The following is a 26,149-nucleotide window of genomic DNA, read 5'->3' as shown; positions in this document are numbered from 1 at the left end:
TTCTGGCGAGCTGACTCCCACGGCGGGACGCCGCCTGTGACCAACCCCACGGTCGGAACCGCTCCCCTGCGGCCCCGCGCCTGTACCGGGGGCGGCCGGGAAGGGCCGGGCGGGGACGGTCCGGCGGAGCGCCGCCCGTTGCGCGGCTCCGGCGCCGGGGCGGGGCCCGGAGCTCCGCCGCGCTGCGTGCTCCGCACCGCCCCCTCCCACCCCTTCCCGGCGGGAAGTGCCCGGCTCGCCCGGGCCCGCTCGGCGCGGGAGGGGAGCGGCGGCGGCGCCGGGAGCGCCGCGGCCATGAACGCGGAGAACCAGGGCTGCAGCGAGCGGCTGGTGACGGCGGCCTACGTGCGCCAGGGGGCGCAGGGCCGCCGCGCGCACGAGCTGCGCCTGCGGGCGCTGCTGGAGCAGGTAATGGGGCCGCCGCCTCCCGCCGCTGGCACCGGGGCCGAGCGGGGCACGGCCGCCCCGAGCAGCCCGGTCTCCGCGCCCCACCGTCCGCACCGGGCCAGAGCTGTCTCCCTCCGCGCACCGGGGTCCGAGCGGGCAGAGCGACCCCGAGCCGCCCGCCGGCCCTGCGAGCAGCCGGGTCCGGCGGGGAAGCGTCCCCCCGGCTCGGGCAGGGCCGCGGCGGCCCCGCGCGGCCCCGTGAGCGCGCAGGCCGGCCGGGGCTCACGGACTCTGCCCTCTGGCGCGGCGCCACCGCGGTGTCCGGCCCGTGACGGCAGGGAGCTGACGGAGCCCCAGAGTGAAGGGCCGCGTTTGGGAGGAAAAGAAAATTACTGCCCCGGGTCGTGCATTTGGCGAGAAAGGCCCATCGAACAGTTAAATAAAGGTTTTAAAACAGTAAGATATTAGAACATTGTTACAAGGGGTAAAAAGTGATACTTGTAAGGTGCCAAAACAATGTATTTCATTGCCTTCAGCGTATGAAAATTTCTGTCAACGAATTAGCAAATGTTTCAGTTCTTGAGCATTCTTAGTCACGTCATCTACGGTTTCCAACTTAACTTTGATACCACACTTGAGTATCTAATTAGATTTACTGAATGGGCTGTTTCTTTACATGTGACAAAACCTCTGGACCTATAAAAAATCTTCATGATTTATGGGTCCCTGTCCTTTGAGAATCTTGTCTGCAATTTGCAAAGATGGGTGCAGTTGTTAATTCAATGTAGAGCACAAGAATGAGCATGTTTCTGGTTGCAGATTTTGACATATTTTGGAAATGTTTTCCTTCTGTATTAGATAATGAGTGGAAAGGAAAATGTATAGATAGGAAGATGTATTACATTAAAACTGTATTTCCCTTCTGCTCATGTTATCTGTTCTCTAATATCTGAATATCTTCCCTTTTGTGTAATTTTCGCTGTTGAGTTCTTGTAGTTGTACGTCATGTCTAGAGAATACATCAAATAATCTGTGGTCTTTTAGGGAGTAATTAACATGCGTGCCCTGCAGTAGTTTTGTGTGTACCATAGAGAACATTTGAAGGTTAAAAATATCCTGATCGTTTTAATGTCGGGATGTGCTAATGTAATTGTATTTAATACACGGAAAAATCGTTGTTTAACTTTTCTCTGAATACAGGTTCATAACATTAGGTAGTATAAAAGAGAATACAATACAAACTGCTGCTTAGCATGAGAAAGAAGGGTAGCAATAATCAAACAAGTTGCATAAAGTTTTTTTCAATTTTCATTTCCAACTTTTGTATTTATATTGTTATTTTTAAGGGTAAATGTCCTGAAGATGGATGGGATGAAAGCACCATTGAATTGTTTCTTCACGAACTTGCTATAATGGATAGTAACAACTTCCTGGGTAACTGTGGCGTGGGTGAGAGGGAAGGAAGAGTGGTGTCAGGACTTGTCGCCCGAAGGCATTACAGGTACAAATTATTGACTATTTGAATTATTAAGGTTATTATTAATGCTTTCAAATGGCATATTTTATTGTGGTCTTGTTTATCTAATACCTTGATAGCATTTGAGAAGAATAATATAGTGTGATAATTGAATTGATACAGCTTTATATATTAAATTTTGATTAATAACTCATTAGAAAATCTTGAATGAATCAAAAGTGTTTTGTCAGGATTATGTCCTGTATACTGAATTTGTAGAATCTGAAGTTGTTGAATTGTCCTCTACAAGGGAAGCAGAGATCTTACTAAGATAATCTATGCATTGCATGCCTTTTATAAAAAGGTGCAGCTTTTCATCTATATATTATTAAAAATTACTGTACATTGTAGTTGCACAATATTGAACATTGACATGAACAGCCATTTGTATTTTGTTATATTTGTTAATAGCTTTATAATGCGATTAGTTAATAGGCAGATGAAACACCAGTCTATCTATAATAGATTTTATATGAAGTAAGGAGGTCTCTAAAGACAAAAAGAGCTTTTATTAGCTTGTCACCCTTCTGACACTTACTGGGTATATTGGATGTTATCATTTTAGAGGCTCTGCATCAATTTCCATATAAATGTACTTTTTCATATGTGTGTGTTGAGTTCCATGCTGAGTACCTTGCTGTGATGTTTTATCCAACAGGATACAAAATGAAAGTTCCAGGGTGTTTCCCCTTGAAAGATAAACACACAAACATATTAGAGGCCAGAAATTTAGTAAGCTTTACCATATGGGGGTTGAGTTACTTAGGCTTGGTGGCTTTCATGCACCCTGCAGTACCATGAAATATTTATGGCAAAATCCAGTAATACTTCAGTTCGGCTTTTTTAGTTTTGCGTACAACTCTCTAGATTGGGATATCCATGGTAAGGGAGGGGAGGATATCTGGGGAAGTTCTGCTTCTGGACAGTGCTTTCAGGAGAAAGTACGCCTGGCTTCTGACCAGAGGGAGCCTGAACTGGCATTCACTGCTGTTGTTCCAATGCAGCTCTGTCACCTGGCATCTCACTTCTCCTGTTAGTGTCAGCAATAGCAAGGTCTCCTCCCCTCCTCTTATTTGTGTTATAAGTTTTACAGGTGACCTTGGGAGTGTTGGAGGTAGCAGGAGATGGTTTTCAAGCTGTCTCTCCTTTTAGTCTAATAAAGGGTCAGTCTTAGGGAGCATTACTTCTTAGGAAGAGTACATATGTGCACAAAATAAAAAGCACTGATATGAGACAGCTATTAAGGACATAGGAATGAGGGAAGAAAATATTTTAGATGGAGTGGGAATTGTATGTAAGTTTCAATTAATTATCAAGTGTTTATTGATTTCAACTTAGAACTCGAAACAGGAAAATAAATTTAAGCTGTAAAACTATGCTCCAAGAAGTTCCGAATGTCACATACTCCTTGGACTGCATTTTATTCTGTTGGCAAGACAAAAAGGGAATTAAAGCCATAAGTAGGTGTGTACTGTTACTGGCTTACTTGAGCAGCTGCTGCATGTCAGCCGTAGGTAAGGTTAGTTCTGTAAGCTTGTATTTTATAAATTACTTCAGGATCCTCCACTTCTGAACTAAATAATGTTCAATATTTATAAATGCAGTTCATAACCATAATTTATAAACAGAATGCAGAGATACATGGTATTCCATGATAGATAACATTGAATAGCAAAATGATAGATGAAGTGAAGATGTATAAGATGGGCAAAGCAATACATATATCCGTGTATATAGATATGTATCGCTTTGTATATATTATTTCCTTGCCTTATGAAGATGGAGCATTTCTCAAGGGTGTATCTATAATACCACCATGTCTATGCTACACTACACTACAGATAACTCATTTTTGTTTTCATTGGTTCTGTGTCTGAATGTGTCAGCATTTATAATGCTATTTTGACAAACATCAAACATCAAGAGGTGCTGAGGTGCACTTAAAAGAAAACCTGCCAGATGCTAAAGGTGTTGCTGCTATGGGTCTTCTCAAAGTTTTTGCTTGCATGCAGGAACATTGTTAATCTACTGTTAAAAAAAAGCAAAACAAAATTTCATACAAATATGTGTGCTCTGTTAAAATGGAATTGATTGTGGCAGATATTGATGTTGCATTGGGTACAGAGTTTTCCACAATTGCTTTTCAAATTAAATTCTCTTCAGTCAGCAAGACTTATGCCTTTGCAATGTGAAAAAACTTGATGTGTGTTTTCAACTTCTTTTGTTTAGGTTGATCCATGGAATTGGAAGGTCAGGTGATATTTCTGCAGTACAGCCTAAAGCTGCAGGTTCAAGCCTTTTGAACAAACTTACTAATTCAGTAGTTCTGGATGTTATAAAACTAGCTGGTAGGTGTAAATTTGAAAACTCTCAATTGTTTGTGAAGTTACATCTGGGATTCTTCATGTTAATTTCTGACTTTTTATGTGCAGGTGTCCGGACAGTGACCAGTTGCTTTGTGGTTCCTATGGCAACAGGCATGAGTCTAACTCTGTGTTTTTTAACATTGAGGCACAAGAGACCAAAGGCAAAGTACATTATCTGGCCACGTATAGACCAGAAATCTTGCTTTAAATCAATGATAACTGCAGGTAAGAAGGTAACTGATTGATGACCCAGTGTGTGTTCTTCAAACGGATAAGAAACTTCCATCTATCAGAGTGATCAATTCATATGCTTGTAGTAAGATTTTTAAAAAAAAAGGCCTAATGCATGGTAGTTCTGCCTTATTTGTGAACTCCTGATTTCTAACGTGTAATTAAAACATGCATGCTGTCTTCCTAATGCCTTGCAAAATGCAGCTGTGTGCAGTGCTACAGAGGTGTATAAAGGAGTCAAGTGAGAGCACAATACTAAGGAAGTTGCAGTTCAACCTCAGAGTAAGATGCCTAATATTCTGTCCTTAGAATTATGTAAAACCAAAACTCATGGTTCAAATCTCTCTCAAATTTATGCAAAAACTTGTGTCCTGGGAATTGTGATCAGAAGGTGACAATCTCTCTGATTTGCACAGTCTTTTCTGTTAGAATCTATAAAACAATAGTACCATGAAGTGTTTTTTAAATGTATACTGGAACTAAACCCCCACAATTAGTAGAGACTAGTTGAATTTTATAGAGTTCTTGCTTTTTTTGGTCAGGTTTTGAGCCTGTGGTGATAGAAAACGTATTAGAAGGTGATGAGCTACGGACAGATCTTGAAGCAGTGGAGGCAAAAATCAAGGCTCTTGGTGCTGAAAATATTCTTTGTGTGCATTCTACAACATCTTGCTTTGCTCCAAGAGTACCCGATAGGTAAGCAGTCTTTGTAAGGATTGTGTTGTTACTGTTAAAACCAATAAACATCCTCCCCACCCCCCAACAACAACAAAACCCAACCAAACAACACCTCTGTGTTTTAATCATCCATCTTCCTAAAATTGCTTCTGCCAACAATTAGTAAAGGTTCTTTAATCCTCTTCCAGAAGAGTATATTTAAAAAGTGAGAATTACACAGAAGGTTTTCCTTCTGTCATATAAGTGAGGTTAATGTTGCTCTCTTGTGCTGAAATTAATGTCATTTTGCTAGTGGTTTTCTTAAAATTCCATGGAAGTAGTAAAAGTAGACTCTCATGGAAACATAATCCAGGAAATGTAGCTCCATGGCTAATGCCATCTTTTAATACTACTGTTGCCTTTTCTACTCTTCTCCACAAGCATAGGAAAGAAATGTTATTGACTCTGAAATGTGGCAAGTAAAAATATATTTCACTCTCCTCTCCTACCTTAAAAAAACACACAGTATTTATCATAGGTTTACCTAGTTGCTAGAGGGAAAGATGGGAGTTAAAACCATATAATTCTGTCAGAGTACTATGAGCATTGCCTGAAGTTGACTTGCAGATTTATTGGCTAACTTAAATCACAGCTCTCAAAACTGAATAGTCTGTTTTATAGCTTGGGTAAATGAATCTTCTCCTTATCTGCTTCCTCTTTTTGACGTGCTGCGATTGTTTTGTCCTCTACAACTAAGAGATGAATTATTAGGTAGTGGCACTATGTTATGATATACCACAGATATAGGAAAATTTGAATATACTTTCTGTTTAAAAGAAACTGGCAACTATTGAAGGCCATAACCTTCATCTTCCTATGGGAAGGAAAACCCTGACAGCATTTCTGGAGGGTGCAAATTTAATGTCTGTTTTTAAATATCTGCGTTTGTAAGGCTTTATTTAGCTGTGGCAGTCGTATTTTAAAATTTTGAGTAGTTTTATGGTTGCTGTACGTATGGCTTTCCTTGGAAGTACTGTTTAACTCTGTGGGAGTAATTCTGTAGTGTATAAACGCTCTTTCTCGGTATTCTACCTGCTAGTGCTGTAAGGTGTTTCTAAAACTGTTGTATTTAAGAGAACCAAAGGGAAACTATCCTTTTCAGTTGGTTTATGTACTTAGCAGAATTATATATCTTTTTACTTTCAGTAGTAGAAAAAAAGAACGAAGCTTTCTTTTCATGAGCTTTAACAGGAGAGAAAGAAAGGAAGAATAAACTGGGAAATATTTCTCTATTTGTGACTATTAAGAACTTCAGTAGCCAATTTAAATTAATGCTTTATTTTTATTATATGATTAGTAGCACTTTCAAGGCTGCGTTCTAGGCCTTGGAAGCAGGTGCATACAGGTGCTGTGCATCGTTTGCTTCCCTTGCATGCTAACACATTCTCTTCAAACTGTAGCATTCTCATTCTGTATTGCAAATGGATCAAATTGTTCAATAGAATATTTTTAGGAAAAAAAGGCTTTCTGTTTTCAGTACTTGTAGCAATAGGTTGTTGCTCCTTTAATTTTCAGAAGGTGAGAAAGGTGAACATACATAGCTGCACACCCTGTGTGCTTCTAGTTTGGTGAAATTCTCTGCTTGCACTTGAAAAGAAGCCTGTAAGAGGGAAACTGTTCCTTTGAGTCTCTCTAGAAGGTGAGGAATGTGTCTGATTAAGAACCAGCAGATCGGAAGGCAAAAGCTTTGCCCTGTATGTTGTTATATTTCCTCAAGTATTCTGTTAATGAGGGGAAGCCACATGAGAGGCAGCTGAGGTCCCTTGGTCTGTTCACTCTGAAGAGGAGACTGAGGGGAAACCTCCTTGCCAGTTACATATTATTCCTCATGAGGGGAAGAGGAGGGGCAGGCACTGATCTCTTCTGCATGGTCCCAATGACAGGACCCAAGGAAATGGGCTGAAGCTGAGCTAGGGGAGGTTTACGTTGGATATCAGGAAAAGGGTCCTCACTCAGAGGATGGCTGGGCACTGGAACAGGCTCCCCAGGGAAGTGGTCACAGCACCAAGCTTGACAGAGCTCAAGAAGCATTTGGACAAAGCTCTCAGGCACATGGTGTGACTCTTGGGGATTGTGCTGTGCAGGGCCAGGAGTTGGCCTCGATGATCCTTGTGGGTCCCTTCCAGCTCAGAATATTCTGTGATTCTGTGTTGATAAATGTGAAAAATTATTGGAAATGCAGTTCTTGACAAATATCTTGACTGTAGAAGATCAATATGTACTTTATATTACTAGTGTTTCCTAATCATAAAGTACTTTTTATTTTTTTAAGGATAATATGGTGACGATGATTTCCTAAGGATTTATGTTTCGAAAATTTAATATAACACTTGCAGCAGAATTTTGCATTGCAGAACAGCACTAGACAATGTAATAGAAATAGAATGCAAAGGAATGTCACCTGTTGGAAAATGTTTTCATAGTCTGTCACATTTTATATGTATGTCAGTAAATTACAGTGAGAGGCTGTACAGAAGGAGATAGAGTAAAAATGCATTGGAAGTAGAGTTTCCTGATTTTTAAAGAAGATAATATTGCCTTTATCATCACTTAAAATTATTTTATAGTGCCTATTTTTTTCAAATAGATCCTATTTCTAAAATAGATTCAAAAGTTTGGGGGAAATTGTGAGGTTTTTTTTTTTTTTTTCAATCTAACATGATTTGAGTGCTTCGGAAAAGGGTACTGCATATATGTATGCTTAAAATGCTGAAGGATCTTACTTGAAATGATCAGTGTGCTCACATAAATCTTAATTTGACTGATTGAGCTGATCCAGGTTGAGCTCACTGTAATTTTGGGGGATTCTAAAGGGAAGTGACGAGTAAACAGCTGAACAAATTTTCAGTTTGTTGATGTCCATATTCAGACATTTTAGGACTCTCCGTTCCTTTAAAGAATTTCTTTTCTCTTAATCAGTTTATCTGAAAGATGCAAGTGAGATTCCAGCCAAAGGATGGAAATAAACAGAAACATGTAAAACTTCCTGTTATAGCATGTTTTTGATTCCCAATACACTCTTGAAACTATTATAGACTGCCTTCACATTGAATATTAGAGAAAAGAAAAAAAGTGACTAGCTAAAGCTATGTTAGTTAACAGTAAAGCAAAAAAAAAAAAGCTTGTTTCTAAAGCTGAATGGTTTGGGATATATTAACTGGTGTCCACACAAAACTTAAAGTGAAGCAAGAAAAACCTCAGCGTAGATAAACTATTTGTAATATATGTAAAAGCCAATAGAATTTTCATCTCAACTTTTATAGCTTAAGATGATAAATACTGCCTTGACATACTAATCAAAAAAGTTACTTTTCTCATTTTGACTTCCTTGTAGACCTTTCAGTCTTTTAATGGTCTGACTTATAAGATGAGCTACAGTAATCAATGCTTCTCTAAATTGCAATTTTATGCTCACAGGCTGGAGGAGCTCGCTGTGATTTGCGCTAATTATGACATTCCACATATTGTCAACAATGCATACGGAGTTCAGTCTTCAAAATGTATGCATCTTATCCAGCAGGTAGGAGCTGTGTATTTCCAACAATACTTTTTAGCAAGTGTAAGTAAATCTGTGATTGTAGACAAACCTAGCAAATTTTATCATATGCTTCATAGCTTTGAAAGTAATCCCATGCATGTCTGATATTTGAACAATTTTCTGGGAAAGCACAATAGACAGAAATAGAATTTAAGCATAATAGTTATTTCTATCGTGCTTTTATGTAACCCTAAATTTATTTTGGGTTTGTTTATGTTCATGTGTCTTTGTAATGGAAAAATATCCTTAATAAGCTTTCTTAAAATATTTCCTAAAGTTGTTGACTAAAAGTGATGTAATGGATCATAGCTGAATAGAAATTAGGCCTTCAACAGAATGAGTTAATTGAAGGTACAGGGTAATACAGCAGCACAAATATTGCTGGCACAGACAATGGCTGAGGAAACTGGTTTAAGTTCAATGTTATGTTCAAAAAAGTTCAATTCTGTTGCTGTTTAGTTTGAAGAGGATGTTGCTTAATATCTAAGATCAGTCATGAAACAGAATTCTTACATTTTTTCTCATTGTATTGTGTGTACATTGTTCTTCAATATTCTTTTTTCTGTTACCTATTCAAAATAATAGGAGGTTATATTTTCATAGAATCTGGAGGAACCTGAGCTATTAGTAATTGAAAAGATGCTGGTCATCTTTTTTGTCTGATTGCTAAGACATTACTAACGGGACACAGACCAGCTTGATGTACAATTCTGAAAGAACATCATGTGGGCATTTCTAAATCTTGAAAGACTAAGAATTTATGAAATAGAATATGGTACATACTTTATTTGTAATGTACTTAGTACGTGTTTACTGTGTTTAACCTGCCCAAGTTTAGTGAGAAACTAACATGAATGAGGCTGTGGAAGTGCTGGGTTTTGCTGCATGAAATGTTCTAATGATAAGCATTTCAGTCTATAACGCTACAAATAAAATTTTTACTGTGTTTGTTTCTGTGTTTTTTCTAGACTCAATAAGTTGTTTTTTCTTTGCTTATGTAAATGTATACATTTGAGCTCTGATTTGTTTTATATTTTTTTACAAAATTTATTTGTGCTAGAAATTTTTCTGTTTATGAGAAAGTAGTTATTAATGAATACTTAGGAATATGTACTTGCTGGCCACAGTGTGAATACAACTTGCAAGACTACCACAGGAAAAAGCTTTTGAGACCATTTCATGTTGTGCTTTTCCCCCAGTGGTCTTCTGTCAATTAAATCAAATGGTATTTGCTGGCATTCATGTTCACAACAAAAAGTTAACAAACTCAGAGTGTTCTTCCTATCTCCTCTGCATTAAGCTATCCAAACATAGAACAATTAAATGAGGTTTAGTTGGCTCCTTTTTTTTTTTTTCCATCTGTTTGCCATAGGTATTAATTCTTTTTCTACTTCTTAAATTTAGTATGTAGTCTTAAAAATGTGTATTTGCATGTGTTTTGGTATATATGGGGTTCAACCCACTTGTCAAGTTCTCTTATGCTGCATACTTTTTAATTTTACAGTTCACAGTTACATGCTACTCAAATTGAAGGTGTACAGCAAAATCTAGTTTTTTCCTATGAAAATATGAGGTTAGGTATTAAGATGTGGGGGATGTCTGCTGTAAAAAGTTACTTGAATCTTGATTTTGGAAGCAGTCTTAGGAGAAGGAGTGCTGTAATAAGCCTGTTTGTTTAATGCAGATTTATGTATGTATTGAAAAAAGCTTTGCTAATGAAGCATTAACTTGTACCCTTTTATTGTGAGAGCTGTAAAAAGTGTTCAGGATTGAACAGTTTTAACTGTAAAATTCCCATTAAATTTTGAGGAGTTTCTTTTTGGTTGTTGCTGAAAAGGAGCTACACTTAGACTTGCAGGAACTAAAATTGGTATCTTAAGTCACAGGAAAATGGGAATTTGTAAGGTACTATGTTAGGCAGACAATGGTACTAATCGTAAGCAGTGCTAAAAGAGGTAGTACCGTGATTCTTGTGTTTTGATCACAAATGCAATATCTGAGAGTTTCAGGAATTATATGGTTTTTAGCTACACTTTTACATAATTATGATGGTATCACATTTCCCTTTTTTCTAATGTATGCTGTGGATTTTATTTTTCATCCTTTTTTATAAAGGGTGCTCGAGTTGGCAGAATAGATGCTTTTGTTCAGAGCCTGGACAAAAATTTTATGGTTCCAGTAGGTGGTGCTATCATTGCTGGCTTCAACGAGTCTTTCATTCAGGAGATCAGCAAAATGTATCCAGGTAACTAGTTCATGGGCTGATTTCAGCCATGCAGAATAACTGTGGAAAACTCGATTATCAGCTTGCTTTCACATAATTTTTTTTTGCCACTTTATTCTGTATGTTGGGTTTTTTTTTTTTTTTTCAGGAAGAGCATCTGCATCTCCTTCTTTAGATGTCCTCATTACGCTTCTGTCTCTGGGAGCCAGTGGCTACAAGAAATTACTGAAGGAGAGAAAGGTAAACCCTTTGGCAAGCAGTATTTTCTTGAAGTCAGCTGTTAACAAAGTGTTGTTGCAAAACTGCTTTGTGTAGTAAATCCAGTTTCCATCTAGAAAGCCATTGAACTTACTCTGTGCTCAGATGGATGTGGAAAGTCAGTATGATAGAAATACTTCTTGTTTAAATGGTGCTCATGAGTAAGCATGGTTTCCATGCTGTTGTTTGTTCAAAATGGGAGGCTAAATGGAGGATCTGTACTATCTTGTACAGTATTCATATTTGTTGTTCCTAAATGTGACTAATACACTAGAATTTTGTCCACAAAAGCTTAAATGAAGAAGTACTACACTGTTTTATCATGGTCACACTGCTTCCAGGACAGGAGATTGGACACTCAAGAGTAACTCAGGGTCTGTGCTCTTTCGCTTTTGTCCCTATTGTGTTTCTGTGCTATGATAGTGCTTAATTAAATGTTCCAGTGCCATATTCTTTGGAGAATCATAACTCCTGGTTGGGTTATAAATACTGTGCATTGCCACAAAAAGAGAAAAGTATTGTCATTTTAGTTATTCGTCTAGACACAGAGCAAATTTTCTTCTCTGCTTTTCACAGACTATGGGTTTTAATTTGGGTATAATTGCACTGCACAAAAATCCAGTGGACGTCAGGTTGGAATTTGTATATCTTGAGTTAGCCTTAATTCTGGAACTAATACATGCCTGATTTTTCTCTCTTTTTATAGTAATACAGAATTTGTTTTTATAGAGGCTTTATATAAGGAAATGCTGTGAATTAAGTACTATTATATTAATAATTTTAAGCTATGCATTATCTATTTCATTATTTTATTTGAAAACTATGTTCCGATTGTTTCCTGCTGCCAGCCTGCTGCTGTCTCTGATAATGTGGCAGAGCAGTAGTTCTGGATGCCATGACTTATTTCTAGTTGCTTACAGAGGCATCCATAAATTCTGTACTGGTACTGAGATCCCACAGGAATAGCTAGACTATAGAAAACCAAACCAACTTGGCGGCCTTACAATGACTAAGAAGTGATCTGTGCAACTAAAGTCAAAACAGCTTGTGAAACACTGAAAGCAGTTACCACTTTTGCCTCTACTGCAACATTTTATTCTGGACTGTTGTATGTATTGCCATTTATGTTTTGTGTCTTTATTAAAAGCAAATTGTATTTTTCCCCTTTACTCTTATGTTCAAAAAAGTCTCAAGTGAATTTATTGTTTTCTACAAAGCTGATTTTGTTGTTACATTTCTACCAGTAGCAGATGTATAAAGGGCATGAGCAATACTGTCCGACTCATAAATAGTAATTCTTTCATAAATATCTTAATGAATAGTTGTATACTTTGAGTCATCTAATTTTCTTGGAAGTAGAATTCTAAAGTGAATACAGTATTATATTTTTACAACTTCTGGTCTTTTTATTTCAAATGTGAATATACTCTATAAACAGAGCCTTATATATGGCATAAATATGTTTCTTTTATTGGATTTGCTATGGAAATAGAAACATTTTTGCTTAAATCTGTTTGTTCCTGAATTGTAAAAATGCAATACTGATAGTTTATTGCCTGTGCTCTGAGGAAGCAGAAGCAGAGCTATTAAGCTTCCAGCAGGAACTATTTATAGCTTGACATTGAGTACTCCTTTCTATATTGGTGCAGCTGCACCTACTCACACAAAAAAATCAGCTATAAAAAACTTCAGGTGGGTTTTTTTTTTCTTTCTCTTTTTACCTGATCCTCATTGGCATGGGTGTTACTTCAGGTTATTTGAGCTTAGGCCAGAAAGACCAGAGTATTACTGAGAAGAGATTAGTCTCACACAAGCAAGGAACGAAATAATCTGCCCAGTTTTTCTTTTACACAGATTAGCTGTTTAATACAGGAAGGGAAGAGATTATAAGAGGGAGAGGAGCATGTACGTGGAGTGGGATTTTTTTTGATGAGCTGGGAGTTGTGGAGGGTGCAGTTGTTCAAGAGTATGAGGTTATTTGTAGTGATATGAAGGAGTACTGACTTTTCAGAATTCCTTTTTATATGTTTATGTGATGGTTAGAACAGTGGTTTTCTGACCTCAGTAGGTGATTCTAGGTCCTTTTGCAATGCAGGTCCGTAGTCAAATTTGTTAATATCTTTGCTTTTAAAGAACTTTACATAAAGGTCGTGTTATGTCCTGTATTTTACATTTCTGGGTCATAAAATTTGCCATTTTCATATATGTCTGTGTGTGTCTAAACCAGGCCACATGAAATATAGTTGTTGCACTATGTTACAGCATAAACAGCAGGCTTAGTTGTCATCCCAGATTTCATGGAGAGCAAGAACCCTACATTCAGGGTTTACATTCAGAACTCTACAGGCCAGGTTTAATACCTGCTACTATCCAATATGGTCCTTTTAATCCATTTAACTAATTATTATACCAGTATTATTGAAGAGGTGATAGTTTTATTTTGTTTACAGCAGTTATGGATTTCCTCATTAGACTTAACAATTAAGATAATTCTCATTTTCTTTAATGCTTTTCTGTGTTACTGTGGGATGTGATAGAGCTTTTTATATTGGTATCCATCTGTCTGCATACTTTCTGAGAGTAAAACTGGAGTTACTTTTATGTCCTTATGGAGTATGTATCTAAAATATTAAAATCATACTGAGTGGGAGGAAATTGTTTGGGTTTTAGAATTCATTATAATACTGGGTTTATGTTTCATGAGTTATCACTGACATAGTTCTTCTGATTGGAATAAATTCCTTGTACGGTTCACTGTGAGTTTGTATTGCTGTTCTACTTAGGATGGAAGAAGAGGAAAGCCATTTAATGAGGAATATTAAAAATGTAAAAAAAAAAAAATAGCTATTCTCAAAGCAAGATATACATTTGTTACTCTTTTTTTTCCTAATCAGCTTGTTACCCTGTAGCCTGTTAAATGTGAGAATATTGGAGGATTTTCCTCATGCCAGGTACATGTAACCATAGTGAAACTTTAGAGTAGCTGGAGGCGAATTATTTGCGTAACTAAACAAGTGCCAAGCATGAATGGAAATTTCAGAGGGGCCTCCATACTTCAAAGGCTGTGTTGGAGAAGTGTGGGTCACAGAGCCTGAACTCAAGATCTCACAAGTGCTGAAGAAAAAATGTGTTCATTGCTGTTGTTAAGAAAGACCCTTAAAAAAATGTGAATGTTAGTGTTACTAAATCAGATTGGCAAGGCTTACTGGGCACTTTCTGCTAGATTACATATATGTTAGATGATGTAAAGGTTCTGTAATTAATTTCATATTTTTAAAACTTTTTAGTATAAACCCATAACTAAATTCTTGCAATGCAAGAGAATTTGCCTAAGAGAGTGTGTGGTATATGCCGGTGTCACACACATGCAGGTATAGTTTGATGTATGAGAAGGGAATACAGATGACATTGCCCTTGATAATTAACAGCTGTGTTAATTACCCAATACAGCCTTGCCCCGATGAGTCACAGCTATATCCAATAAAGAGAAGTGTGATAAAAGGGAATGGGTTAGCTAGTGAGAGGAGGAACAGGGAACAAGGGGGATCATGGAGAAGAATGGCCCTGGGGAGAGAGAGTCACTGCTGTGAGGTCAGTCTGGGTCTGCAGTTAGAGCCTGTTGCTGGACCCTGCAGTCACAGTCTAGCTCAGTAAAAGCCTGCAGTCAGAGGCTGCAAGGGAAACCTACAGTAGGAGCTTGCTGCAGCCAGAATCAGTGAATAGTTGGGGTCAGGATGGCTGAGCTGGTAAAGAGGAATAAACCAGGATCCTTTTCATGCTGTGATAAATGAGAAGTCTGTGCCTCAGCTCATTTCTACCCTCTAATAAGAGGGCTGCTCCAACAGTTTGTCATGTGTTTGGCTGCATTTCAAGGAACTGAGCCTCCTTCTGGGCTCTCATTTGCTGGCAGGTCTCCATGCTCAAAACTGCAGCTCCTCTGCTGGGTGGCATGGTGCACCAAGTGGTCCGGTCAGATCACAGCTCAGAAGCAGCTGGTCCTTCTGAGGCACGAAGCAGGAGAGGCTGTGATGGTTGCATTATAAAACAACTGCTGCTGCAAAGTAAGATGGGACGAGATCACTCGCAGGCAAGCACAGGAGGGTTGGCAGACTGTCTAGGATGAAGAGGCTGTAAAATGACTCTTGTGCAGTGTCCTCTTCTGCACCATAAGCAGCTCTGTGGCTGTTCCCTGAGGATAGCTCATCTTTTCAGATGAGAGTGACATAGGGAGGAGGGCAGTGTTAGGAACTCAGAGCGTAAGTAAGCTGGGTGGTTAGAGCCAGCTGGGATAGTTTCAACCCCGCACAAAAACTTTCCTGGCCTTTGTCAGTTGCCTCTTTACCAGCTGGTATGGGACTGATGGCTTATTCAGTATGCCCATCTTCTTTTTCTCTGGAGATACTGGCTTCTTCCTTCCTTGTTTCTCTCTTTAAGTTTGCAAGAACAGTGCCTATCACAATGGAGCAATAAATGAAGAGTCACCTCTACTTGTGTAGGTTCTATTAAAAATAGTTTTGAAAAATAGTGTAAATATAGTATGATTAAAATATTTCTAATGATTGTTCCAACGCTTCTTGAAAATATTTTTGTATATATATGTCAAAGGAGATTGTTTCATCCAGACAATTGAGTTATTTGGCCTATTTGATAAAGACATTGTTGGTGACTTGTTCTTTGTTTTTTAAGGTGTTCTGTTGGCTTAGATACTCAAAGAACCAGAAGTGAAAGACATTTCCTCATAGTTTAGCATTCATTTGTCTAGACTAATGAGATTTTGTGATAAGTTTCTAAGGTAAAAGAGTGAATTAAATAATGAAACTTAATTGGCATTTAGTGCTTGAGTTATGCAGTGTAACTTTAGCATAATAGTTGGCTTCATTGGTGAAAACTTGAGTGCCTGCTGCAGAAAATCTATTATGTAAGAGCTCAATTATATATAATTGCTTAGGGTGCTAATAAATTTTCCATATAAGAGAAATATTTTATAATGGAGGTTGTGTATAGATTTGACCTCACAAAAATATTGCTTTAATCCAGTGTTTGGAAAGGCAGTGAATCTATTTTGCAGCAAACTTCTGAAACTATAAAATGTCTACAGGGCTCCCAATAGAAAGATGCAAAATAGTGTTATTCATAAAAACAGGAAGCTTTGAATTTTGTGTTCACGTAGCTGTAGTCAAACTGATGAAAATACATACATGGAGGTTTTTTGCCATCTTTCCATCCTCCTTTGTTTAATTTCTATGTATGTAAAGGGTCATATAGTAACCTAATTTAATTAAAATGGAATATATTTATGCAGTGGGGTAACTTTTCATACCAACTTTCAGTAATATTCCCAGTATTCCTTTCAGCAGTCCTTCAGTATTATTGTAAGAAATTTATCAGAGAATTTCTTAGATACAACACACAAAAATTATTAGGAAGTTGGTCTTGTTCCACTCTATCTTTTCTCAGTACTAATTTCACCAATAATATCTCCAGAGTAGGCACAATTTATGTATATTTCCACAATATTTTGGTTCAATTTTAGAAGCAAATAGCCAGCAGAGGGAGCACAAATTAATTTATTATTTGTATTCCAAAATAAATACTAATAAAATGGCTAGTACATTAGTGATGCTTATTATGGGAAGTAGCAAAATAATAACAGGCTTATATACAGTGAGGAACCAGAGGAAAGGCAGAAGTGTATTAATATTTGAAACATAAATATTTTTCAGTCTCTATGAGTGAGCCATAAATAAACTCTGAACTGAAACCATAAAATCACTTGATTTGTGAGAAATAAGAATGATTTTTCACAGATTTCAAGTTCTGATAATTAAACATAGATACCTCCCAAATTTTGGGGGGCTTTCAAGTATTATAGAAACTTTATGTTTTTGAAAATAGTTGTATCAATAGCCCAATTCATTTAGACAATAAGAAGTTGCTTTTTTCTCTCCATCTGAATTCATTCTGTGGTATTAGGAAGTACAGGTGGGGAGCTGTGTTCACTTAGTCACTCATGAAGGGAGGTGAGGTTTCCTGCAGTGGTTCAAGAAAAGCAGCTGTAACATTCTTCTAACTTAGGTACCACAAAGCTCATTTGGTTTCATGAGACTTTGGGAAAGTTCTGATCAAAAGCATAATTTTGATCACAAGCTGTAATTTATATCTGTCAGAGTCCACAGGTCAAAGCAGGATACTGTCTACAAACAGAAGAGGTAATTCTAGTTAAACAATGAAAAATCACTTGTCAGGTCGAGAAATTGATGAGGATGCTTAAACAGGCAGTCACACTAAAGCAGATAAGCAGGACAATTTTTATGGCCTGAAAGAGGAGAAGCCTAATGTTTACCATGCTTTAAAAAGGCTGCCCAGTGTCTGTATGGTTTTCCTAGTTTTTATGAGAGACTAAGCATTAAAAAGGATGGATAAATAGCTAAAGCTTACAACAAGAAGAATGGTGTTTATTCTCACTCTGTCCATAAATGTTTTGAGCTGATATCTGAAGAGGAATATATTAAACTGAGGAAGAGCATGAGCAGTTATCATAGATTACTACTGGGGAAGAGGGAGGATATAAGATACAGATGAAGTAAGAGAAACAGTCTTTTATGTGCAGTGTGACTTGTATCTGAGCCAAAGTATTTATGAATCTCAGTCTTATGATACTTTCACAGCAAAGGTACAATCCAATTAAGTGATAGCAGAAATTGAGATATTTCCATACTTATAGTCAGCTTGAACAGAAGGGGGGTCCTAGGAAAAGGACAGACTGCTCAACAGAGCTAAGTATTCAGGAGAATGTATATTGTGTGAAACAAAATACAGTCAAAAGTGTACTTATAGCCTCTTTAAGAACTGGATTTTTATTCTCATGCAGAAAAATAAGTGTCTGCACTAGGGAAATGTGATTGTGTGATACACGGTAACAAAATATACTGCTTTTAGTCTGGGATGTAGTAAAGGAGGGAAGACAAAGTAAGGAGCAATTTGCCAAAATGTGGCTATCTGTGATAGTAACAGTTCATTCTTAGTGGCTTAGGGGGCTAGGGCATGGGAAGGCTTCTGAAAAGTAGGGTAAGTTCTGCTGTGCAGTGGGAATCTCTTCAAGATGTTTTTACCTCCCTAGATTTCAGGGCCACAGAGAGAATGAATGACATTGCAAGTACATATATTAGACCAGGCAGAGACTTTTGTATCAGCTTGAGAGATAAGAACAGTGTTCAGGAAATGGAGCTGTTCCTTTATAGAATTATTTCAGAGAATTGTCTGATCCACTTACTTGGTACACATGAAAAGAGAGTCAGCTGAACACCTGTAGGATGTAATGGAGATGTAACAATTTTGTGAAATAGGTGCTATATTCTGTTTGATAGCTAATAATAAAAATATTGCTTTTTTTTTTTTTCAGGAGATGTTTTCATATCTTTCAAGTGAGCTGAAGAAGCTGGCTGATAACCACAATGAGAGACTGTTAGACACACCACATAATCCCATTTCCTTAGGTAATTGTTGGGGTTTTAACTTTAAAACAAATCTAATATACTGTGGATTCATAATGCACTTTCACATACCATTCCAATGTATTAAACATCACTACACTGTACTAAATTGAATAATAAATCAGTAAGATTCCCAATAAAGTAATCTGCTACAAAAGTAGTGTAGAAACTTGGACCCATTATTTTGCTCCTGGCCACCACGTTCATTTGATAGAAATGAATTCAAGATAGGCTGAAGATGCTAGCATATAGTAACACTTCATAAAAATAGATTTAAAAATAAATAAGGGTATAATTACTCATCATCTTAGTGTTGTAAAGGAAATTATGGGATTCCTACTCAAGGTATTTGTTCTAACCAAAAATTCTGTTGAACACCAAAATAATATTGCCCACCTGTGCAGAATCTGCATACAGTCTACCAAGGAAGTAGTCTATGACAGTGGTTTTGTGGGTGTGGGTTGTTTTGTTTTTTATGTGAGCACAAATATTTGGCTAGATTCTTGCTGTTGGAAAGCAACTTGTGCTGGTTCTTTGGAGAAAAGGCAATTTTTAACCTGACCTTATGTTACTTTAGCCATGTCACTGAAGCATCTGGATGAAAATAATGATGCTGCTGTCACCCAGCTTGGATCTATGCTTTTCACAAGACAAGTTTCTGGAGCAAGGTAAGGATACTGTGAATCAAAAAAATGTGAGGGGGTGTGTGTGTATTAGCATATATTGTACAAAATCCTGTGTTTTATACAATTGTGTCATGACTACAGAAGGCAGTCTAACAATAATGAGTTAGAGAGTAATCACCCTTTCATCATTGTTATAGAGTAGTAATGTCTCCCTGCCTGAGTTAGCATTGAGGCTTTCTCCATCTACTTTGGTAGCCTAAATAGATAATCTGTGCCTATTTAATTTAGTGTCATTCCCTAGTATTCCTTGTTTTGATTTAGTTTCCAGATGTGGTCTGATCTTACACAGTTTAGGTGTAAGCTACAACAGAAGATCTTTGTTTTGTTTATTGCAGCACAAATATGGCTATGCTGGATGTCAAGGGAATAAGCTTTTAATATCCTAAATAGCTTTTTGTCAAATGGAAAAAAAGTTCTGCTTTTTTGTTGTTTGTGTTTAAAAAAAAAAAAAAATTAAAAATCTATAACCTGAGCCAGTTTGAGCTGAATTTATTCTTAGAGATACTGTTACAATGAAATGCAAGCCAAATATTTTTAGTGATTTTGGTTTAAGCCCTTTAGAAGAAGAAAATTTTTTAAAATTTGTTTTGGCAGCATTCCTTAATCTGAATTTTACTGCTGCTATGCTAACTTCTGCCATAGACTTAATGTTATTTTTTTGTAGCAGGGCTGAATGTTTCCACGTCAGAAGGTATGCTTCATTAGCTCGGATTATTCCACTTCCTGCACAGATGAATGACAGTAAATTTATATATACTGTGGTTAGATGGTCTTTTTAATTTGCCTGTCATAACCCTGGCTGGTCCTGTAATTTTAACACTCTTCGGCTGAAATTGTTCAAGAGCTTCAATTTTTGAAGTTAAAACTCTCCAATTCTTTGCCTGATGTGAAGGTTTCAGGTTTTCCATTTTAATATATAAGTAATTCTTTTGTAGTATATACTGTTTCACCTGGCATTTTGACAGATTTTAAGTTATGCTGATGCTGAGCATCAGTGGTAGGAATAGCAACTCCCTACTTCAGGAGGAATTTGTGTAACTGTGCTCAACCTGGGGTACCACATAAAATGTCAAGGCAACTTTAACTGAATCATGATTTTGTTTGTTTGTTTCAGGGTTGTTCCCTGTGGGTCTGTACAAACTGTGAATAACTACACTTTTAAAGGCTTTATGTCACATGCAAATGACTATCCTTGTGCTTACCTCAATGCTGCCTCAGCAATTGGAATTAAAAAGCAAGATGTAGATGTGTTCCTAAAAAGACTTGACAAGTGTCTGAAGACTTTTAGAAAAGAAGCAAAGCAAGAAAAAAGTATAAATGAAATAAGTGATGCTAACGCAGCCACAGAACAACTTGAGGACTAGAAGATACAGATTTAGTAACAAAAGAAGATAAGGTTTTGTCTGAAGGATGTCGGGTTGGTATTGCATTACAACTGTGCATCTGCAGTGCAGAAATTTATTCTTGGTCTTATATTCTTGTTATTGAAAACAATAATAAAAATTTGGGTGGAATTCAGCTTTAAGAAAGTAGGTGATACTCTCTCCAAGAACAAAGAACCAGACACCAGTTTTTTGCAGTGTATGAAATACACTTAATATCTGCCAAAGTATAGCTTTATGTTTGTAAAGACTTAGTGTTTGTCTTTCAATCTGTATGTGGCTATTTGGACCACTGTTTACCAAACCACAATATGTTTATTCACACATTTTTGTTTAACAATATTGTCTGTTGCAGTGAATGAATTCCCTCCTAGGTATAGACCAAACAGCACATTTCTCTGCTCTCAAAATACTTTGTTTTTCATCAGTGTGTGTGTCACTTTTCATTTTTTTTCAAAGATTTATGCAAATGTTGGAATAGTGCTTACTAACTACAAGTGTTCAAACTGCGTGGGTAAATGACAGAGTTGAAATAGTAATGTTTTTCAGGTGTTCTCATCTGTCATGAACTACCTAGAACTAGTCAGCCTCCAATGGCATCGAGGAACCTAGGGTGCTTCATATCCTGTCAGTACTCAGCTCTTGAAAACATTTGCACGGTTCAGCAGCCCAAAGGAGCTTTAATAGGTACAGTCATTGGTTTTGGCTTTGTTTTATTTTTGTTCTTCTGATTCAAGAGGGTGATAGATCAAAAATTCACTGGAAAGGAGGAATGCCATGTAGGACTAATGTATCAGTTTTAAGAGCCAGTGAGACCTGGGAGTATTTTGGCATTTTTAGTCCACTGTTGTTGAAATTTATATACTTTGATTTTCGTAGTGCCTCTTGCCATTGGCACTGTTGCTTCTGTGGATCTGTGCAGTTGCTGATTTGAATTCATTAAACAAACAATAGATTCAGAGTCTGTTCCTCAAACAAAGGTTCCATATCACTGGAGTGACAGTGCTGCAGGTTACAAAATGTGTAGTTATTCTTAAACATGGTTACTATATTGTACATAGCTTCTATGTCATTTACTGTTCATAGTAAGCATAATGTTCAAAGACATTTTCTTTGTCAGTAATGTAGTGTTGTTCAGGATACTACAATTAATGAGTTCTAAATGTTGGAAAACATTTTTGTTATTTTGTTGGGTGGGATCTGAGACATGTATCCTTCAGAGCCCTCTGTAAATCACTTAATCAAAATTGTTGAGCTTTTGGGAGGTTGTCTGTCCAGCACAGTCAAATGAATTCATGCAAGAGATGATGCTAGTATGTGGGAGTTAATAATGTGCTAATCATCGTGAAGGTGCTCTCACTTAATGAGGTCCATTGTATCTTCAGCAGAAGCTGAACTGCTGCTTCCACATTGTTATTGCTGGAGTTACACATTAGATTGATTAAAGCTTATGCAGGTAGGTACAGCTCCCCAGACTGCAGTCACCATCCTTGTTTGCTGTACAAACACATCCTAGGAGACATGTCAGGTAACTTGGCCACTGAGCCCTTGTGGCAGTAAGGAGATGTAAACAGTTTCTTTTCTTTCCCCTCCTCTCCCTCCCTCCCTCCCTTGCCCCCCCCCCCCTTTTTTTTTTTTGAGAGAGAGAGAGAGAGCATGCTGTACCTCAGTTTTTCCAGACAGTAAAGCTTCCACAAACTTTGGAGCCACATCTCTACAGGTTACTGCCTCAGTATTCTGTATATTGGAGAAGCCAGTGAAAACCACCAGGCCTTAGTGATGCCTTTCTTCCTGGTTTTGATAATGCCTGAAAGAGTACAAAGTATTGATTTAGATGACCAGAAGATTTAGTCACAGAATGTGAATGTTAGCACTATTATGACAGGAGGTTTGGGGAGATATGTGATAGCACCTAAATATAGCGAAAATAATAATAAAGTAATTCAGTCACTTCTAGCATAGATTGCACTACTTCCTCGATTAATTTTTTTTCTGCCTTTGAAATGTTTGCCATTTGCAATCAAAGCTGAAAATTTCAAAGCTCTAGACAAGAGTTCATAGACCTAAGTAGTTTTTGATTTTTATTTCTTAAACCTTTTTTATTAAAAAAATAAGGTGTATGCTTTAATTGAAAATGAATATAAAATTTAATTTGTGTCATTCAAGTTCTTCACAGATCTTAGTGAAGCCACCTGAAGTGAGAAAATCTAAAATATTTGAGAAATGCGTCTCACCACAATGTATAAACTCTTAAACTAAGTATTCATGTTATATTGCTTTGGTAAGCTTTTGTACCAGTTTTCTGTCTTGTTTTCTTGCTTTATCCTCATAAATGTCTTCAATTTTAATTAATATTAATTTTTTAGAGACAGAACCATTCTATAATGTCACATAAACGTAAGGAAATTTTAAGTAATTCAAATGGCAACATCCTTCCAAGTAAATGGAGAAGACATGGTTCTATACAGCATATTTGAAACAGGAGATTCAGTAGAGGATAAAAAGTATTTTTCAAGTAAGAGTATAAATTTCTTATTGTCTTTTCAGTAATATCTATAATAAAGTAGTGAAGTAACACTGGAGCATATATCTCCAGTGAGCAAAGCTTTAATTTCCTTTGTGTAACAGTTACAGGGAGATTTCATGGCTATGGCAGCTCTCGCCCACTAGAAGTAGTGCTGTGAAAGATGGCAGGGGCATGGGCACGTATCAAACTGCGCAGTGTACAATAGATAACAAGTACATCAGCAGTGTTTGCCTTCTATGAAGATCTTTCGAAGATTGTACAGTGATGTAGATAAGCTTCTTAATTAAGTTGCAGCCCTTTTTCTAATCTCTACATCATTACCAAAGGCTTTCACATAGCTCAAAAATCTGTAGGATTTGCTGGCTCCAGCTTCTATATTATGAGGGAAACATCTGGAAAGGCTACTTGGGCTTCAGAACATACTCAAGATTTGTAGAGCAGGAATCCTTAGTACAAACACCAAGAAGAGATGCCCATTTAGTAAGACTGTCTCAAAGCTACTGTTTATGTAGCTTACCTCTGCATCATCTTCTAGGTCACAGCATGTAGTTAGGGTGCAAGGGTAAGCAGGGACTGCTCAGATTGCTGCAGTCTGAGTCACCAAAGTGACTTTCCCCCCTTAGAGGACCTGCAACTGTTGTGTGAGGTGCTTTTCTTTCTCTCTGATGTTTCATCTTAGACTGTCTGCATCTATACAGGTGGAAGAAATGAGGGACCAGATGGCTATGCCTTATAAAAATAGCACTGGGATAGTATGGTGCAAGTGAACTGACACTGAATGACCCATCTCACAGGCCCACTTTTAGTTTACTTTTTTTTTGTATTATCTGATAATCAACAAAACAAAGGACTTGGAGCAATAATATTGCCTATTTGTGCTTTGCTCGTAACAATTGCCTAAGATACAAAGCAAATGCAATCTACCAGATGCAGCAAATTCTCTTGAGCCTAAGAAAGCAAAACTGTAATGTTGCAAATGTAAATGCTGGCATTGCAACTTAATACACATATAAACTGAGCAGTCTATATTGTGTGATCATCATTTTTTAAGAAAGGCTGGAGCCCAGAGACTAGCAAATATTCTCATCTGCAGTGTATCAGCAGTTCTCAGTCTTCAGCTGCTGTACAGATAATAATTCTAATTGAAGAATCATTACATGGATCCATATGTGAATGATAGATGGGCTACAGCCTTTTGTTCATGATACTTTAAAAACTGAGTTGCTCTTTTTACTTTTATAAGGGGAGACTAGATTGCCTCCCCCACCTTTTTTTTTTTTTTTTTTTTTTTAAAAAAAAAAAAAAAAAAAAAGGCAACATTTTAATCACCCTGATGTGACAGGTTTTGGAATCTGAAGGGAAAACAGTTCTTATAGCTGACATATTTTTTTAAACAATAGCTATTTGAAGCCTTAAATTGGTTACAAAGTGATATTCCACAGAGGACCTTTGTTGAAATATTTTTAATTCTGAAACTTGTGCTTGAAAAATTGTGTTCCATGTGCTCTGTAATAATTGTTTTTCATATAATATACTTTTTTCCCCCCTCAAAGATAACAGCATACACTTTAGTGCAGTTTAATAATCCTTTTAAAAAAACATAGTTAAAAAGGCATTTGCTCCATTACTCATCAAGCATCTGTTGTATCAAAGAGCTGGTAATATATTTATCTTGATGGATAAGCTTTAGTGTTCTGGACCAAGTTCAATGTAACTGGACCAAGCTTTCAATACTCCTTTGGGGATCCTAAAGTCAAGTTCATGATCCAATTAAGATGGGTGTGATAATTATATCTGCTGCTGGACAGGATTCTTTCATCAAGCCATTTCAAGTAAATTCAAAGCTGATCCAGTTCAGAAGCTGAATTGATTTCTTAATGTGGATGGTGAAATTTAATTTGCCCTTAGATCCTGTATTCTGATCCAGGCTGAGTCAGTTATAGCAGAATTATAACTGTTTGATTTTTAACATAACATGAAAAGAAAGAATACAATGGTTTCAGCTGGGTGCTACCTTTCCTGTTACTTGTTCTCAAAGGGCTGCAGATGTTAGGCTGCCATCTTACACCTACTGCTTGGAGGGTGGCGTTGGTCATGTACGCGTACGATGACAGCAGCAGAGGGGTGTGTGTTACTGATCTTTGTCTAGGCATCCCAGGTAGGAACACACCACTTGGGAATTCAAGATGAGCATGTAGCATTACTACTGATCTGTTTTCTCCAAAAACTCTTTCTGAGGCCAATTTCCTGTTACTGAAGTGTACCAGAGGAGCACCTGGCCAAAATACAGGGAAAAGGAGCAAGGTCACCAACATTTTTGAAGCTTTCTACATTGGTTATGTGTTTGGCTCTTGTGACATATAAAGCTCATATTGCTCTGGAAACTCACATAAAGAATGTTTGCAGCTATTCTTGTCCCTTACCTAAACTATTTCTGAGCTACCTCTGTAGGCACTGGGGCAGGGTTCACTGCTCCAGCACTGCAGCTGGTGGTTCACAGGTGCAGCCCTGAGCTCTTGCTGCAGGAGAATTTGATGCCCAGTAGGGGAAAGCATTCTTGCTTTGCTTTGATATTAAGCACATATGAAGTAGAATTAGTTTGCAGACACAGCTACTGTTGAGGAGTTAAAGCTGTAACTTTCTGGAGTCTGAGGAACTGCAGAAGGGAAAAGAGCTTAGTTTGATCTAAAATATGTCAAATTCAGAAATGTACCTGTTGAGGGAAAGTAATATGTCTGTTATTTTCTAGAGAAATGTCTTTTTAAAAAAATTGCAACATACTGTATAAACTCTTGATTAAATGTAGGTCTGCTTATTACTCTCA

The 26,149-nt window shown here is 37.5% G+C and overlaps 1 protein-coding gene across 2 annotated transcripts; it reads left to right on the top strand.

The window, feature by feature from the left end:
* Positions 1-267: 267 nt before the first annotated feature.
* On the top strand, positions 268-26,149 carry SEPSECS (Sep (O-phosphoserine) tRNA:Sec (selenocysteine) tRNA synthase). 2 transcript variants are annotated; one of them, XM_040065291.2, is made up of 11 exons: positions 268-408; positions 1,734-1,888; positions 4,133-4,251; positions 4,336-4,494; positions 5,043-5,196; positions 8,635-8,737; positions 10,871-11,000; positions 11,128-11,219; positions 18,640-18,733; positions 19,308-19,398; positions 20,531-26,149. In XM_040065291.2, the coding sequence occupies exons 1-11, from the start codon at positions 295-297 to the stop codon at positions 20,778-20,780; spliced, it is 1,461 nt and encodes a 486-aa protein (XP_039921225.1). In that variant the 5' UTR covers positions 268-294; the 3' UTR covers positions 20,781-26,149. The 2 variants fall into 2 exon arrangements, with proteins under 2 accessions (XP_039921225.1, XP_039921227.1); XM_040065293.1 differs by lacking the exon at positions 268-408 and adding an exon at positions 720-843.

Source organism: Hirundo rustica, chromosome 5 (assembly GCF_015227805.2).
Source record: "Hirundo rustica isolate bHirRus1 chromosome 5, bHirRus1.pri.v3, whole genome shotgun sequence".
Taxonomy (NCBI): domain Eukaryota; kingdom Metazoa; phylum Chordata; class Aves; order Passeriformes; family Hirundinidae; genus Hirundo; species Hirundo rustica.
Note: the sequence above shows the minus strand (reverse complement) of the source record. Positions and strands in the feature narration are given on the sequence as shown.

Coding starts and splice junctions, on each gene's coding strand:
- SEPSECS (XM_040065291.2), top strand. CDS start 295: ATGAACGCGGAGAACCAGGGCTGCAGCGAGCGGCTGGTGACGGCGGCC. Junction 4,252..4,335: donor GGATGTTATAAAACTAGCTG/GTAGGTGTAAAT, acceptor TTTTATGTGCAG/GTGTCCGGACAGTGACCAGT. Junction 8,738..10,870: donor GTATGCATCTTATCCAGCAG/GTAGGAGCTGTG, acceptor TTTTTTATAAAG/GGTGCTCGAGTTGGCAGAAT.